Source organism: Oncorhynchus clarkii, chromosome 3 (genome assembly GCF_045791955.1).
Source record: "Oncorhynchus clarkii lewisi isolate Uvic-CL-2024 chromosome 3, UVic_Ocla_1.0, whole genome shotgun sequence".
Lineage (NCBI taxonomy): Eukaryota > Metazoa > Chordata > Actinopteri > Salmoniformes > Salmonidae > Oncorhynchus > Oncorhynchus clarkii.
Window position 1 is genome coordinate 31569570 of NC_092149.1, and position 15776 is coordinate 31585345.

The following is a 15776-nucleotide window of genomic DNA, read 5'->3' on the forward strand; positions in this document are numbered from 1 at the left end:
TGTGTTATTCCTCAGTTTTGGATGAAAAGAAAATGAAGATGTCCCTTTACTGTTAACTGTTCATTTAGAGAGTACGTCACCTGCCAATTGTCAGTGTGAGCATCATGGACTCTGTCGTGTGTACAGTATGTGCTCACACTCATACTGGATTAAGGATGGGATTACAGGATTAGAATGTTCCACTCACATTAAAGAGCCTGTAAATAGATCTAGCAGACACAGTCAGCACACTTCGCTTGTATTGAGGATGTATCTGCCATTGATCATTGGATAAGGATGTATTTCCCTTTTTAAGGTCTGCCCTTAGGTTTTTTCATCCAGGTCAAAGGTAAGGAACAGGCAGTAGCATACATTAGTACTGTAGACCAGACAGATACTTGGAGCTAAGATAGTGTATTTGTTTACACAACACTTACCACTACCCAATACTGTCATAAAAAAAGTTAAATACGTTAAATCTGATTAATTGTGTAAATAAATTGTTTTATTGTGTTCCCACTTATCCCGAGTTGATACAGCAGAAAGGGATTGTGTTCCCACTTATCCCGAGTTGATACAGCAGAAAGGGATTGTGTTCCCACTTATCCCGAGTTGATACAGCAGAAAGGGATTGTGTTCCAGGTCCTCGAGGGCTGCACTGTATGTCAGTGTTGTTCTTGCCTTCTACTCAGAGACTAATAAATACCTCAGTATTAAACTGTGTGGACATAACAGCCAATCAATTATCAATTGAATTGATCAATTACGTGCCCAAGAAATGTAATCCTACACTATTAAGATGTGTGAGTGTTCCTACGTGTTGATCTATGCTAATGACCATCCGCACCTCTCTCACAGCCATGGCGGCGGATGTTGTATCTCACAGCCTGAACCTCCTGGAGACTCTCAAAGAGTCTATTGAGAACAACAAGCTGTCAGATGTCAAGGATGCTGTGGAGGACCTCCTGATCAGCCGGATCAACCTGGCCGTGGCAGGAGAGCGGGGACCCGAGAAGTCTGCATTCATCAACGCCCTCCGTGGCCTGGGGCCTGAGGATGAAGGAGCCGCCCTATCCCCGTGCCCCACTTCTCCAGAAGAGATGGCCATCTATCCCAACCCTAAGCACCCTGACTTCAGGATCTGGGACTTGCCACCCACCCCCGCAGCCTCGCCCTTTGACCCAGAAGGGTACATGGAGCGGGTGAAGTTCCTGCGGTACAACGTGGTGGTCATGGCGTTCACACAGAGTCTCCAGGCCAACAGCGTGGCGGTGTTCCTGGAAGCCCGCTCTGTGCAGAGGGACACTGTGTACTTCGCCCTGCTGGCCTCGGAGAAGGACACAGAAAAGGGTCTGGAGGAGAGGCGGAAGGCCAGCCTGGAGTTGTTGAAGGTCCAGGGGGTGGCCCTGCCTAAGGTGTTCCTAGTGAGGCCCTCCTGTCTGGAGAAACTTGACTTCCCAGGACTCCTGGAGGAGATGGAGAGGGACCTACCAGAGATCCGGGCCCACGCTCTCCTCCTGGCCCTGCCCACTCTCTCCCCAGTCCTGATCACCCAGAAGAGAGACGCCTTCAAGGCCTTGGTCTGGGCTGCCGCGTCACTCTCTGGTGGGGTGTCGGCCATCCCTGTGCCCCTGGTGGCCTCCATGGTGGACGCCAGAGTGGGTGTGAGGATCCTCACCAAGACCAGGGCCTCGCTCTGTCTGGACGACGGGTCTGTTGAGCGGTTGGCACGGCAACGCGGCATGGAGCCGGCACGGCTCAAAGCCCTGCGGACGTGTAACCTGTCGGCTGAAGTCACCAAGGGGGAGGTAAAGCTTCGGCTGGCAGCGGCAGAGAAGGAGTTGACCACCAACACGACCCGGCTGGTGGAGATGGCCATGCCCAGGCACGCCCGCTCAGCTGGTCGTTCCTTCACTGTCATGTTGCAGGCTCTCAATGAGGCCATTGATGAGATGGTGGTTGACGCAGAGAAGATACTGGCTGCTGCTGGTGTTGGAGAGGGGAAATGAAGGAGGTCAAGAGGAGGGCTAGAAATAGTGCAATGAAAAATGTTTTAAAACATTTGCAATGGAAATGCAAATATGCATGGCGTAGGACTTTCCTGCAGACAAATTATCTAGTGGCTTCATGGTTAAAATGTTATTAATATTTTTCATAATTTCATAATTAATAAACATTATTTCAAAAACCCTGCAGAAAATCAGGTGTTTCTATGTCAAAGGGTTCTGTTACATTTCAGTCTCCTGTAATGTACAGTACCAGTCAAAAGTATGGACACACCTATTCGTTCAAGGGTTTTTATTTTTTTAAATTATTTTAACACCCCTACTCTTACGGTAAGTGCCATGGGGTCTTTAGTGACCACAGAGAGTCAGCACACCCGTTTAACGTCCTATCCAAGGGTTTTTCTTTATTTTTACTATTTTCTAAATTGTAATATTGAAGACTTCAAAACTATGAAATAACACATATGGAATCATGTAGTGACCAAAAAAGTGTTAAACAAATCCAAATATATTTGAGATTTTTCAAAGTAGACACCCTTTGCTTTGATGACAGCTTTGCACACTCTTGGCATTCTCTCAACCAGCTTCACCTGGAATGCTTTTCCAACCGTCTTGAAGGAGTTCCCACATATGCTGAGCACTTGTTGGCTGCTTTTCCTTCACTCTGCGATCCAACTCTTCCCAAACCATCTCAATTGGTTTGAGGTCAGGTGATTGTGGAAGCCAGGTCATCTGATGAAGCACTCCATCACTCCCTTTCCTGGTCAAATAGCCCTTACACAGCCTGGAGGTATGTTGGGTAATTGTCCTGTTGAAAAACAAATGACAGTCACACTAAGCCCAAACCAGATTAGATGGCGTATTGCTGCAGAATGCTGTGGTAGTCATGCTGGTTAAGTGCGCCTTCAATTCTAAATAAATCACTGACAGTGTCACAAGCAAAGCTCCCCCACACCACCTCCTCCATGCTTCACGGTGGGAACCACACATGCAGAGATCATCCCCTCACCTTCTCTGTGTCTCACAAAGACATGGCGGTTGGAACCAAAAATCCCAAATTTGGACTCATCAAACCAAAGGACAGATTTCAACCAGTCTAATGTTCATTGCTTGTGTTTCTTGGCCCAAGCAATTATTTAATTTTTATTGGTGTCTATCTACACTATCTACCTAGAGAGTTTTCATCTGTATTTTCCGGAGCTGTCTACATACCACCACAGACCAATGCTGGCACTAAGAGCGTACTCAATGAGCAGTATTCCGCCATAAGCAAACAGGAAAACGCTCATCCAGAGGAGGCGCTCCTAGTGGCCGGGGACTTTAATGCAGGGAAACTAAAATCTGTTTTACCAAATTTCTATCAGCATGTTAAACATGCAACCAGAGGCAAAAAAAAATAATCTACACCCCCTTTACTCAAATCAAATCAATTCAAAGTTGATTTGTCACGTGCGCCGAATACAACAGGTGAAATGCTTACTTACAGGCTCTAACCAACAGTGCAAAAAAAGGTATTAGGTGAACAATAGGTAAGTAAAGAAATAAAAACGACAATAAATAGACGGTGAAAGATAACAGTAGCGAGGTTATATACAGGCACTGGTTAGTCGGGGTGATTGAGGTAGTATGTACATGTAGATATGGTTAAAGGGACTTTGCATATATGATAAACAGAGTGATCCTGATTTCAACCACTGCAGCAAAATCCAAGTCCTTTGTTTCAGTAACTTTTCTTACATTTGGTGCCTTTTGAATGTGACCCTGTTCTTTTCATATCACTTTTGCTCAGTTTGTATTTATGCTCAGTTATTACATTTACTGTGGGTGCATTTATGGGCTTTTACATGTTTTGTTATCCACAATCAATAGCGGTGCCAATGTGTATAGGAATTATTCAACTTGAATACAGTAACTTGGGCAGTATAGCATGTTGTCTTTATATGCAATACAATTTTTTCACAGACAAATACGAGTCAGCACTGTATTTCTGCTTAAATCAGCAAGGGTTTTACTCAGAAAGTATGGCACAGTACAGTGCCTCATGTTCTTCATGCACAACAACCACACACACTACACATACTGTAAATTTGAACAAAACACCTGACAGATGAAGTGAGTCTAAGCTCACTTCACAAATACAGTTCTGAACAGCGCAGAATGGAAAATGGATACAGCACCTCCCTCCATCATCAACCCTGAATCAGACAAATAGACTCTTCTGTCTGTCATGCTTGGATGATCATGCAAAAAACAAATGCAAAGCCTGGCAGATTTTTAGGTTCGTCTTTTAGTTTCTCATCCTCATCTTGAGAAGACCGATATGCTGCAGATACAGTATCTTTCACGAGACAGTCATCACAGCGAATCCTTTCTGAGGTAAGAAGAAAACAACTTTGTGAATGTTTGCTATTTCTTTTGCGCATGTCTACCCATTATAACGTGAGAAATGTATCCTGGATACATCTTTATTTGCAGTCATAACGAGCTGATAATGTGAAATACCTCATGTGCACATTGAGATAGGAACGTCGCTCAAATGCTGTCGGTTCCACTTTAAAGTCACAATAAAGTGTCACCAATACATTTGTTATATGAGAATGTACAGTCATTTAGATATTTCTGTCTCAATGATATGGTAATAATGAGAGAGAGAGAGAGAACCAACAATTGCAAGACAGAATAATCGAATGGGAAGTGTAAATTTAAGTTCCTGGCCTCCACCTGACAAAAACTTTAGGAAAAACGAATTGTGTGCCGCCACCAAACAGGCAATAATATAGGCCTACACTAGGTTACTGCCAATAAAATTTGCAGTAAACGTTACTTGTACAAGTGAAACTTCTAAACAGATATTTATATTATTGTGGAAGTGTTGATTACTATCCTTGAAGTGAGCAAAGGGGATTAAATAAGAATTCACAGCAGCACTTTCGAAAGCAAGAACATAAAATAAATGCCACCTATAAAAATAATAATCCACATTTGGATAGGCTACTAATTACAAAATAAATAAAGTAATCACAATAAGTACGAAATTAACCAAATAAATACAGTGCAAATACGTGTAAGGCACACAACATAATATTCTTGCAAAGGCTACATTTATTTCGAATAAGATGCACTGTGAATACAGGCTTTGAAAATGAAACAAAAAAAAGTGTAACAAGAACCATTCGGGCTATTTTTCTTTTCACTATATATGAACCTACCTAAAGGTTTCTGGCATGGAACAAAATCATGTTCACCTTTTCTGGTTTAATAGACTGCAGAGTGGGTTAACAATATTGCCCGCTGTAGGCTTACTGAAAAAAACGTTCAGACGGGAACTTTTTTTGCACAGATGCAGAGGTGTTTGAGGGCGACGTTGACAAAGAGCGGAAATCGATCGTCATTCCCTCTCCCCAATGCCACTAGGTCATACATTTACATTTTGTTGGGTGGATGTGAAGCTCCGCGCTGGCCCGCTGTTGTGAATGGAGTATGACTTTTTGCTTAGCTCTCCCAAGAACACTGCCCAGTGATGTCTTCTCTGTTGAACATGCAAACTCGATCTCTATTCTAATTCAAAATCACCATTGAAAGGGTCTCGTATCACCCTGCAGGTCTACAACGTTTGATTCCAAATCACCATTCAAAGTTATCGGTAACACATATCACCATATGATTGGTTCATATGTGTTTACTTATTTGCACACATGAAAATACAATATTGGTAAAATGATTTCCACATGATTAGACTTTAATCGGTGGTTTGTGCATGACACAGGCTGCATTGAAGACCGTTTACCGCGTTGGTAGGCAACGCAACAAAGCACTCCTCCGTTCCCCTGGTAAAAAAAAAAAAAAAAGACAATACAATCGTATATCAACGATGTTTGGACAGGTTGATGGGACGATGTGTCATTCCAGACATCGCCCAATCGCCCAATCCATATACACCCCTAGTCCCAGGAATAATATTGTAGCCCTATTCGCATGGGACTAATATTACCAGAGAACATTGGTTATGCATGTACTACCCCCGAATGCCCGTTATTCCAGAGGACGATTCGGACTGAATTAGTTTTTTTTCCAAACTGCCACCTGTAATTATATATCTTTTTGTTTTATACATTGGCAGTTAGGACGGAAGCCTGGAGTTTTTTTTTTATAGGAGTGAATATATTTCAACAAGTCCTGGCGACAGGTGACTGATAACTCGAGCTTGGTTCTCAAATTTCTAAACCATACAAAGCAATCTTTGGTATAGTGTCGACATAATATTTGAATTGAGAAAGTGTGATCACAATCATGAGGATAATTTAGCGATCGGCAGTAGAAAGCCCAATACGGGCGGGATAAATTTTACTGGGGGTGCTCAAGGTAATGTAATTATGTACAAAAGCACAAATCACCACATCCGTAATTTTAGTCTGGTCTGATTCTGCCATGTCAGTCATTTTTATTTAGGACATCTGAAGCTGGGGGCTGGGCATTGAGGACGTCTTCTACTGTGGATCGCAAACATATCCCAATGACTATGACTTTTATGAATTCAAATATTATGGCGACACTATACCAAAGCTGGTTTAGAAACTTACCAGATGTGTCATGTGAGCAAGCGTTGCAAAATGTACACATACATGTTATTCAATCATTGCACCCACACTGCAGGTGTGCGCCAAGAAGCGCCTGCTTTGCCAAGTGCTAAAATAGAAGTTGCTTCTATTTGTGACACCAAACGCAATGCAAGTCCAGCCTCTCCCATCTCCTCAATGGCTTTTAGAAGCATACAGTGGCATGCAAAAGTATTCACCCCCTTGGCATTTTTCCTATTTTGTTTCCTTACAACCTGGAAATAAAATATATTTTTGGGGGGTTTGTATCATTTGATTTACATGCCTACCACTTTGAAGATGCAAAATATTTTTCTTGTAAAACAAACAAGAAATAAGACAAAAAAACGGAAAACTTGAGGGTGCATAACTTTTCACCCCCCCCCCCCCCCCCCCCAAAAAAAGTCAATACTTTGTAGAGCCACCTTTTGCAGCAATTACAGCTGCAAGTCTCTTGGGATATGCCTATATAAGCTTGGCACATCTAGCCACTGGGATTTTTGCCCATTCTTCAAGGCAAAACTGCTCCAGCTCCTTCAAGTTGGATGGTTCCGCTGGTGTACAGCAATCTTTAAGTCATACCACAGATATTGAAATGGATTGAAGTCTGGGCTTTGACTAGGTCATTCCAAGACATTTAAATGTTTCCCCTTAAACCACTCAAGTGTTGCTTCTGCAGGATGCTTAGGGTCATTGTCCTGCTGGAAGGTGAACCTCCATCCCAGCCTCAAATCTCTGGAAGACTGAAACAGTTTTCCCTCAAGAATTTCCCTGTATTTACCGCCATCATTCCTTCAATCCTGACCAGTTTTCCAGTCCCTGCCAATTAAAAACATCCCCACAGCATGATGCTGCCACCACCATGCTTCACTGTGGGGATGGTGTTCTCAAGGTGATGAGAGGTGTTGGGTTTGCACCACACATAAAGTTTTCCTTGATGGCCAAGAAGCTCAATTTTAGTCTCATCTAACCAGAGCACATTCTTCCATGTGCTTGGGGAGTCTCCCACAAGCCTTTTGGTGACCACCAAATGTGTTTGCTAATTTTTTTCTTCAAGCAATGGCTTTTTTCTTGCCACTCTTCCGTAAAGCCCAGCTCTGTGAAGTGTACGGCTTAAAGTGGTCCTATGGACAGATACTCCAATCTCCACTGAGGAGCTTTGCAGCTACTTCGGGGTTATCTTTGGTCTCTTTTATGCCTCTCTGATTAATGCCCTCCTTGCCTGGTCCATGAGTTTTGCTGGGTGGACGTCTCTTGGCAGGTTTGTTGTGGTGCCATATTCTTTCATTTTTTTAATAATGGATTTAATGGTGCTCCGTAGGATGTTCAAAGTTTTAGATATTTTTTTATAACCCAACCCTGATCTGTACTTCTGCACAACGTTGTCCCTGACCTGTTTGGAGAGCTCCTTGGTCTTCATGGTGCCGCTTGCTTGGTGGTGCCCCTTGCTTAGTGGTGTTACAGACTCTGGGGCCTTTCAGAACAGGTGTACAGTATATATACTTGAGAACTTGTGACAGATCACGTGACACTTAGATTGCACACAGGTGGACTTTAGTTAACTAATTGTGTAACGTCTGAAGGTAATTGGTTGCACCAGATCTTATTTAGGGGCTTCATAGCAAAGGGGGTGAATAAATATGCACCCACCACTTTTCAGTTTTTTATTTTTGAAACAAGCTTTCTTTTCACTTCACCAATTTGGACTATTGTGAGTATGTCCATTACATGAAATCAAAATAAAATCCCATTTAAATTACAGGTTGTAATGCAACAACAAAAAACGCCAAGGGGGATAAATACTTTTGCAAACCACTGTATACCCATGTGCTGTCTCCTCATTGGTTATACCCATGTGGGTGATTGAAAGATGAACTGAGGTCGGTTGGTTGTGGTAATACACCTTATTATAAAAGTTAGATGCCAATCGCCATATAAAGTCCAAAGAAGAAAAAGCCTGGAAGGAGGAGAGATGACTAGAAACGATTCGGTTGACCGTTTTATGTGTGGATTAATTGTCGGAGTAGAGGACCTTGTGCATTTCAGGTAAAGTAACAACTCAATGTTTATATCCCAGGACAATTTAGCATTAAACATTTATGGGAATTTAGCTGGCTAGCTTGCAGTTGCTAGCTAATGTGTCCTATTTAGCTTGCTAGCTTGCTGTTGCTAGCTAATTTGTCCTAGATTATAAACATTTAGCTGTTAGTTTACCTGAAATGCACAAGGTCCCCTACTGCATTCTAATGTCGAACAGTATCAAGTGAAAGGTTTTACTCATGCTCAGTTCTAGGGTCTGGAGTGTTCCAGATGTGGAAATTTGAAGTGGAAGTTATGGAACTCCCTCACGTGCTTGTGTTATGGAAAAAAAGTCCACGATGAAAATTACATTATATGTGGAGAATAATAGGCAACATTTGCATCTGTTGGTCATCAAGTTGGCTATTCATTTCTATGCCATTTCAGCCTACTGTAGCGTACCATTTGATACAATAAATATATACATCTATATTGAAATGACGATATCACTGGAGTCATTGCAAATCAATTTATGCCACTTGTGTAGCCTACCTGGAGCTGGCAAATTGATTTAATAAACTATAACTCTGTTCAATCAATCAAATGTCTTAATAAAGCCCTTTTTACATCAGCTGATGTCACTAAGGGCTGTACAAAAACCCAGCCTAAAACCCCAAACAGCAAGCAATGCAGATGTAGAAGCACGGTGGCTAGGAATAACTCTAGAATGGCCGGAACTTAGGAAGAAACGTAGAGAGGAACCAGGCTCTAAGGGGTGGCCAGTCCTCTTCTGGCTGTGGCAGGTGGAGATTATAACAGTACATGGCCAAGATGTTGTTTTAGCCTTGTGTTATTATTAAGTTATACATTGTCATGTTTAGTTAATTCAATTGGAAGTTATCAATTGTGATCATGGTCACAGCTCTATCACAAATGTATCATTCTCCACATTTAATGTCAGTTTCATTGTGGATTTTCCCCTGAAATTAGATGTAGGCATGTTGGCCTATCAGGGCTATAGGCTTCCTGCATCTAGCTCAGCAAACCATGTCAAAATTAAATTGCAATTATAATCCCAGATTTTAGTCAGTAGCCTACGCCTATTGAAAGTCAATTACGCAAATAGGCCATTTATAACCATTTGTAGTCTTAAACATCTGGCACATAATAATGACGCAATTGCCAGAAAATAGCATAACATTTGTTTTTTGAAGTTCATCTAAGTGTTTCTTGCACAGAGATTTCGAGATCCTCTGTCCAACTTTCATCACTCAAACTCTCCTGTTGGATTTATCTGTAGGATTTATTTGAACTGGGTGGTTTGAGCCTTGAATGCTGATTGGTTGAAAGCCCTGGTATATCAGATGTGTACCACTGGAATGACAACTGTTTTTTCTTCTAATTACGTTGGTAACCAGTTTATAATAGCAATAAGGCACCTCAGGGGTTTATGGTATATGGCCAATATACCACGGCTAAGGGCTGTTCTTTGTGGTATATGGCCAATATACCATGGCTAAGGGCTATGACCTAAGAACTAACTGCGCTTAGCCATGGTATATTGGCCATAGACCACACCTCCCAGGGCCTTATTGCTTAATCATAGCAGTCAAAACAGGTTAAATCAACATCCATTGATGGAAAATTATCTGGAGAATTTAATAAGGGCGATTTATCTTTTCTCTTGTGACATATTCTTAAACTAGCAATAATTATTATTCTGATGGAAAACCACATTTTTCTTCTTAGCGTTTAAAAATGATTTCGATATTTCTTCTTAATTCGCTCAGTAATGTTATGGAAAAAGGGTTTATTGGATAAATGTGGCAACTCTCTCGCGAAAAACATTTTTGGGGGCTAGTTTTTAGGCCTTGTGGGAAGGTTTTCAGAGGTCAAATACATTTTAGTTAGACCTGGCAACCCTGCACGTGCCTGCCATCATTCACTTTGAACTGGACTGTGTGCTAACAGGCAGTTGCAACAGCGTGACTTTAGATCATTATAACTCATTCGCCATAAGATACCAAATACACCTGAATGGATTTCTGCAAATATGTAAACACCACGGGAGTTCTCTTACGTTTGGGAAATGTACAGTCCTATTGATCAAACATCAGTTATTATGCACATCAACAACAACAAGATCAACAACTAATGCTAGCTAGAAATCTACAGTAACAAAGGATAAACCCTCTCACAGTTTTTCACAAAATTGCACTGATAAACGATGGGGAATTGTAGCCTACTCGTCCTGCAGCTTGCCTGTCAATGTATGCTTGCCCCAACCAAACACCCAAGCTAACTGGCTAAAGTTGGCTAGCTTGCTAGCTAGCTACTTCCAGACACAAATGAGAGAACACCTCACTCTGACCTTTATACTTGCAGAGCTGGTTAGGCTGTTTACATGTTATCTAGAACGTTTGTGACTAACTATTACTTTTTTGTCTACAATTACAGACGCCGGTCATATGCAGCAAGTGTTGTGCATTCATAAATGCATCAGTTATTCTCCGTTCTGGTACACTCAGAGGTGAGTGCTCTGAAATCAGAATAGATAGCCAGAGTGAATTTGCGAACGCAAGAGATATGATAACTGGATAACAGTCATTCAAGTTCTTGCTAGCTAACCAAATGACACCTGCATCTCTAGCTGTGTATAGCCATAGAAAAACTGTTTGAGGAAAGAAGTATGGAGCGAGATAGCTGCCTAAAGGTTGAACATACATATCTTAAGAAAAGCCATGCGTGAAACATGAAACGTAAATGTTAAATTAGATCTATAAACGTTTTCCGAGTGGCTCAGCTGTCTAAGGCACTGCATCGCAGTGCATGAGGCATCACTACAGACCAGGAGACTCATGAGGCGGCGAACATTTGGCCAGCGTCGTCCAGATTAGGGGAGGGTTTGACCGGACAGAATTTACTTGTCCCATCACGCTCTAGTGACTCCTTGTGGACGCCAGCTGGATGGTGTTTCCTACGACACATTGGTGCGGCTGGCTTCCGGATTAAGCGAGTCTGTGGCAAGAAGCAGTGTGGCTTGGCAGAGTCGTGTTTTGGAGGATGCATGGCTCTCGACCTTCGCCTCACCCGAGTCCATAGGGGAGTTGCAGCGATTGGACAAGACTGTAACTACCAATTGGATATTACGAAATTGGGAGAAAAAGGGGTAAAAAATATGTTCAATTCTTACTTTACATCTCCCTTTACTCAGTAACAGATCTTTTTTAGAAATACAAACTTTTGTCAGTAATGTGGCATCTGCAAAGGACATGAACCAAACGTAGCTCGTCAAAGTTAGCTAGTCAGCCAAGCAGCTCTGGCACAGACATTAGAGTTGCTTTGCAGCTTCCGGTTTCATTTCCAAAATACAATTCTAGAGAGCTTGTTTTAGAACTGCATTCAATAACAACGTTATACCAGTAGATGGCGTAGTATAGGCTTGGGCCTTCAGCAAGTGACTTGTGTGAGAATGATAAAGACACAGAAGAGCTTTGCCTAGAATAACCGCCTGAGCTGCAAAATAGAAAGTAAATATGATTTAGGCTTATTCCTCTATCTAAATATCCCATGCTGTTGTGTGTTATTTAATGGCCATATAATTGCATCGTCTTTTTATTGTCCTATAGACATTTTGGCTGTTGTATTAGTGAATTCCACTCTGTATGTAGGCTTGTCACAGCTGTTTGCGTTGCACAACCTCATCACGCAGAGGCAATAACCATATCATTAAATGAAACAAAACAAAATATTGTTTAAGTCTTGGGTATAACCTGTCCTGAGCGAAATAGCCCAGGGGTCCAAAATGGTCAAGACTATCTATAGCCTACTGTATTCCTATTGCCAGATCTGTTTTCCCAATCAGCCACTGCTTCTTCAACTATTTCGTCTAAAATGTATTTAGAGGCTATATTGAGAGGCTTGTGGGTTGGGTCTCTTTTTAAAGGGAGCCCTATAATAAAAACAGTTAGAAAACGCAAATAGAGTGACAAAATTTTTCCGCAACACACGAGTACCCAAAATGATTACCTAAATTGCAATGCCTACAAGTTGAAGGCTTATTTTGTATTTGGACAGGCCTAAAGGAAACATTTCATTATTAAAGTGATAGGCTAAAGAACTTTGGAGAATGTAGATCATTTTGATACACACATAGATTTCAATAAACAAATGGATAAGACTGTTCTACTCTCTTTAATTTAGGTCCCATCTCAACTCAGACAAATGACTGAGTTGGGTGACATATTGACACACACACACACACACACACACACACACACACACACACACACACACACACACACACACACACACACACACACACACACACACACACACACACACACACACACACACTAATAGTATGTTTCTACTACAGATATCCAGTAATAGTCATGATACTCAAGAGAACAGTTGCAATGTTCCATTTCTTGACAGTTCTTCTGATGCTGATAAATGGTAGGTGAACATTTTATCTTATTTAGTTACATATTAAATGTACCGTGCATTCAGAAAGTATTCAGACCCCTTGACTTTTCCCACATTTTGTTACTTTACAACCTTATTCTAAAATGGATTAAATTGTTTATTTCAGGTTTCTATACATTTTTGCAAATATTATATTTACAAAGGTATTCAGACCCTTTAGTCAGTACTTTGTTGAAGCACCTTTGGCATCGATTACAGCTTTGAGTTTTCTTGGGTGTGAGCTTGGCACACATGTATTTGGAACATTTTTCCCATTCTTCTTTGCAGATCCTCTCGAGGTCTGTCAGGTTGGATGATAAGCTCCGCTGCACAGCTATTTTCAGATCTCTCCAGAGATATTTGATTGGTTTCAAGTCTGGGCTCTGGCTGGGTCAATGAAGGACATTCAGAGACTTGTCCCGAAGCCACTCCTGCATTTTCTTGGCTGTGTGCTTAGGGTCATTGTCCTGTTGGAAGGTGAACCTTTACCCCAGTCTAAGGTCCTGAGCGCTCTGGAGCAGGTTTTCATCATTTCTAAAAAACAGTTTTCGCTTTTTCGTCATATGGTATTGTGTGTAGATTTTTGAGATTTTTTTTTAATCCTTTTTCAAATAAGGATGTAAAGTTACAAAATGTGGAAAAGGTCAAGGGGTCTGAATACTTTCCTGTCACTCCTGCTCCCGCTCTTCCTCCCTGGCGCTCGAGGGCACCAGGCTTCCCAGCACTACACACTCCTGCCACCATCATCACACACACCTGCTTCCCTCGTCAAGCGCATCAAAGATTCATTGGACTCACATGGGCTCAATCACCTGTGTTATTACCTCCCCTATATCTGTCTGTTTCCCAGCTCTGTTTCCCGCTTCAGCATTAACTGTCGTATGTCTTTGTATTACTCGGTTCTGACGCTGTTTCTGTCCTGTTCCATGTCTGTGCAAAATTACATTTTCACTCTCCGTACCTGCTTCTCATCTCCAGCGTCGGTTCTTACACTTTCCGAATGCACTGTAACTGTTACTGTCAGGTGCACTGAAAACCATATATTCCATATCATTTTATAAATGTTTCAATTGCTTTGGTGCTATTTTTGAAGTATGAGGTGTATTTTCAAAACTCTTAGTACAAAACTCCAAACTGGTGACGCTTGTAACACAGCAAGTCTCATATTCAAAACCTTTTATTGTGCCTTCATTTTGTTTGGACATATCTTTCACCACACCACCTTTGGTCCAACATATACATTTACTGTGAAATACCATGGAAACATTGATTTAATCACCAAAACACAACATAATCATCTCTTCTCAATGGAGTTATTAACCAGTTAATCCAATAGCAAAAAAGGCAAGATACATACTATTTCAGCCACATTTATAAAATCGAGCACACAGCCCTGCAATCTCCATAGACAACCATTGACAGTATACTGGCATTACTGAAGTGCACAGTGACTTTCAACATGGCATCGTTATAGGATGCCACCTTTCCAACAAATCAGTTCATCAAATTTCTGCTCTGCTAGAGCTGCCCTGTCAACTGTAAGTGCTGTTATTGTGAAGTGGAAACGTAAAGTAGCAACAACGGCTCAGCCACGAAGTGGTAGGCCCACAAGCTCACAGAATGGGACCGCTGAGTGCTGAAGAACATAGCGAGTAAAAATCGTCTGTCGTCAGTTGCAATGTCAGCACAAGACCTGTTTGATGGAAGCTTCATGAAATAGGTTTCCATGGGCGAGCAGCCGCACACAGGCCTAAGATCACCATGTGCAATGCCAAGCGTCGGCTGAAGTGCTGTAAAGCTCACCGCCATTGGACTCTGGAGCAGTGGAAATGTATTCTCTGGAGTGATGAATTACGCTTCACCATCTGGCAGTCCGAAAGACTAATCTGAGTTTGCCAGATGCCAGGAGAAAGCTACCTGACCGAATGCATAGTGCCAACTGTAAAGTTTGCTGGAGGAGGAATAATGGTCTGGGGCAGTTTTCGGTTCAGGTTCGGGATAGGCCCCTTAGTTCCAGTGAAGAGAAATCTTGACGCTACAGCATACAATGACATTCTAGACAATGCTGTGCTTCCAACATTGGAACGCTGACTGCGAGCCAGCCCTAATCGCCCAACATCAGTGTCTGACCTCACTAATGTTCTTGTGGGTGAATGGAAGCAAGTCCCCGCAGTACTGTTCCAACATCTAGTGGAAAGCCTTCCCAGAAGATTGGAGGCTGTTATAGCAGCAAAGGGGGGGACCAACTCCATATTAATGCCCATGATTCTGGAATGAGATGTTCAATGAGCAGGTGTCCACATATTTTTGGTCATGTGGTGTATTTCAAAATTGCCTTTTGAATGTAATACGCTACGGTACAGTAAATTACAGGACGTTTTCACAGCCATCAAAATGGACTGAAAATCCCATTTCCAAACTTTCTATCCCATGTGTGATCAAAACATTGATGCAAAAAAAGTATGCATTGTTAATATAAAATGACACTTTAAAATCATAAAAGGAACTAGTTTTAATCAAGCCTGTCTTGATAATGTGGCTCTCATCAACATCACAGTAAATGTCCTCATTGTTCAAGCACCTGGGGACAAACCTTTAGGCATGGTGAATCTAAGCCCTACATACTGTTGGTCTGGATTGATGTCATTGCATGCTTCATCCATAGCCTGAAAGAGGGTGACACACTCATAGGGAAGGCAATCATACACCT

The 15776-nt window shown here is 41.9% G+C and overlaps 2 protein-coding genes across 2 annotated transcripts in view; both read left to right on the forward strand.

The window, feature by feature from the left end:
* Positions 1 to 229: 229 nt before the first annotated feature.
* LOC139405913 (immunity-related GTPase family, q2) lies at positions 230 to 2162 on the forward strand. The gene is made up of 2 exons (XM_071148358.1): positions 230 to 328; positions 838 to 2162. The coding sequence occupies exon 2, from the start codon at positions 840 to 842 to the stop codon at positions 1986 to 1988; it is 1149 nt and encodes a 382-aa protein (XP_071004459.1). The 5' UTR covers positions 230 to 328; positions 838 to 839; the 3' UTR covers positions 1989 to 2162.
* Positions 2163 to 4267: 2105 nt separating this feature from the next.
* Positions 4268 to 15776, forward strand: part of LOC139393246 (B-cell receptor CD22) — a 31472-nt gene continuing 19963 nt past the window's right edge. Inside the window, exons 1-3 of the mRNA XM_071141722.1 lie at positions 4268 to 4361; positions 11057 to 11129; positions 12978 to 13057. Coding sequence (XP_070997823.1) covers positions 11068 to 11129; positions 12978 to 13057 — 142 coding nt within the window. The 5' untranslated portion in view covers positions 4268 to 4361; positions 11057 to 11067. The remainder of the gene's footprint in view (positions 4362 to 11056; positions 11130 to 12977; positions 13058 to 15776) is intronic.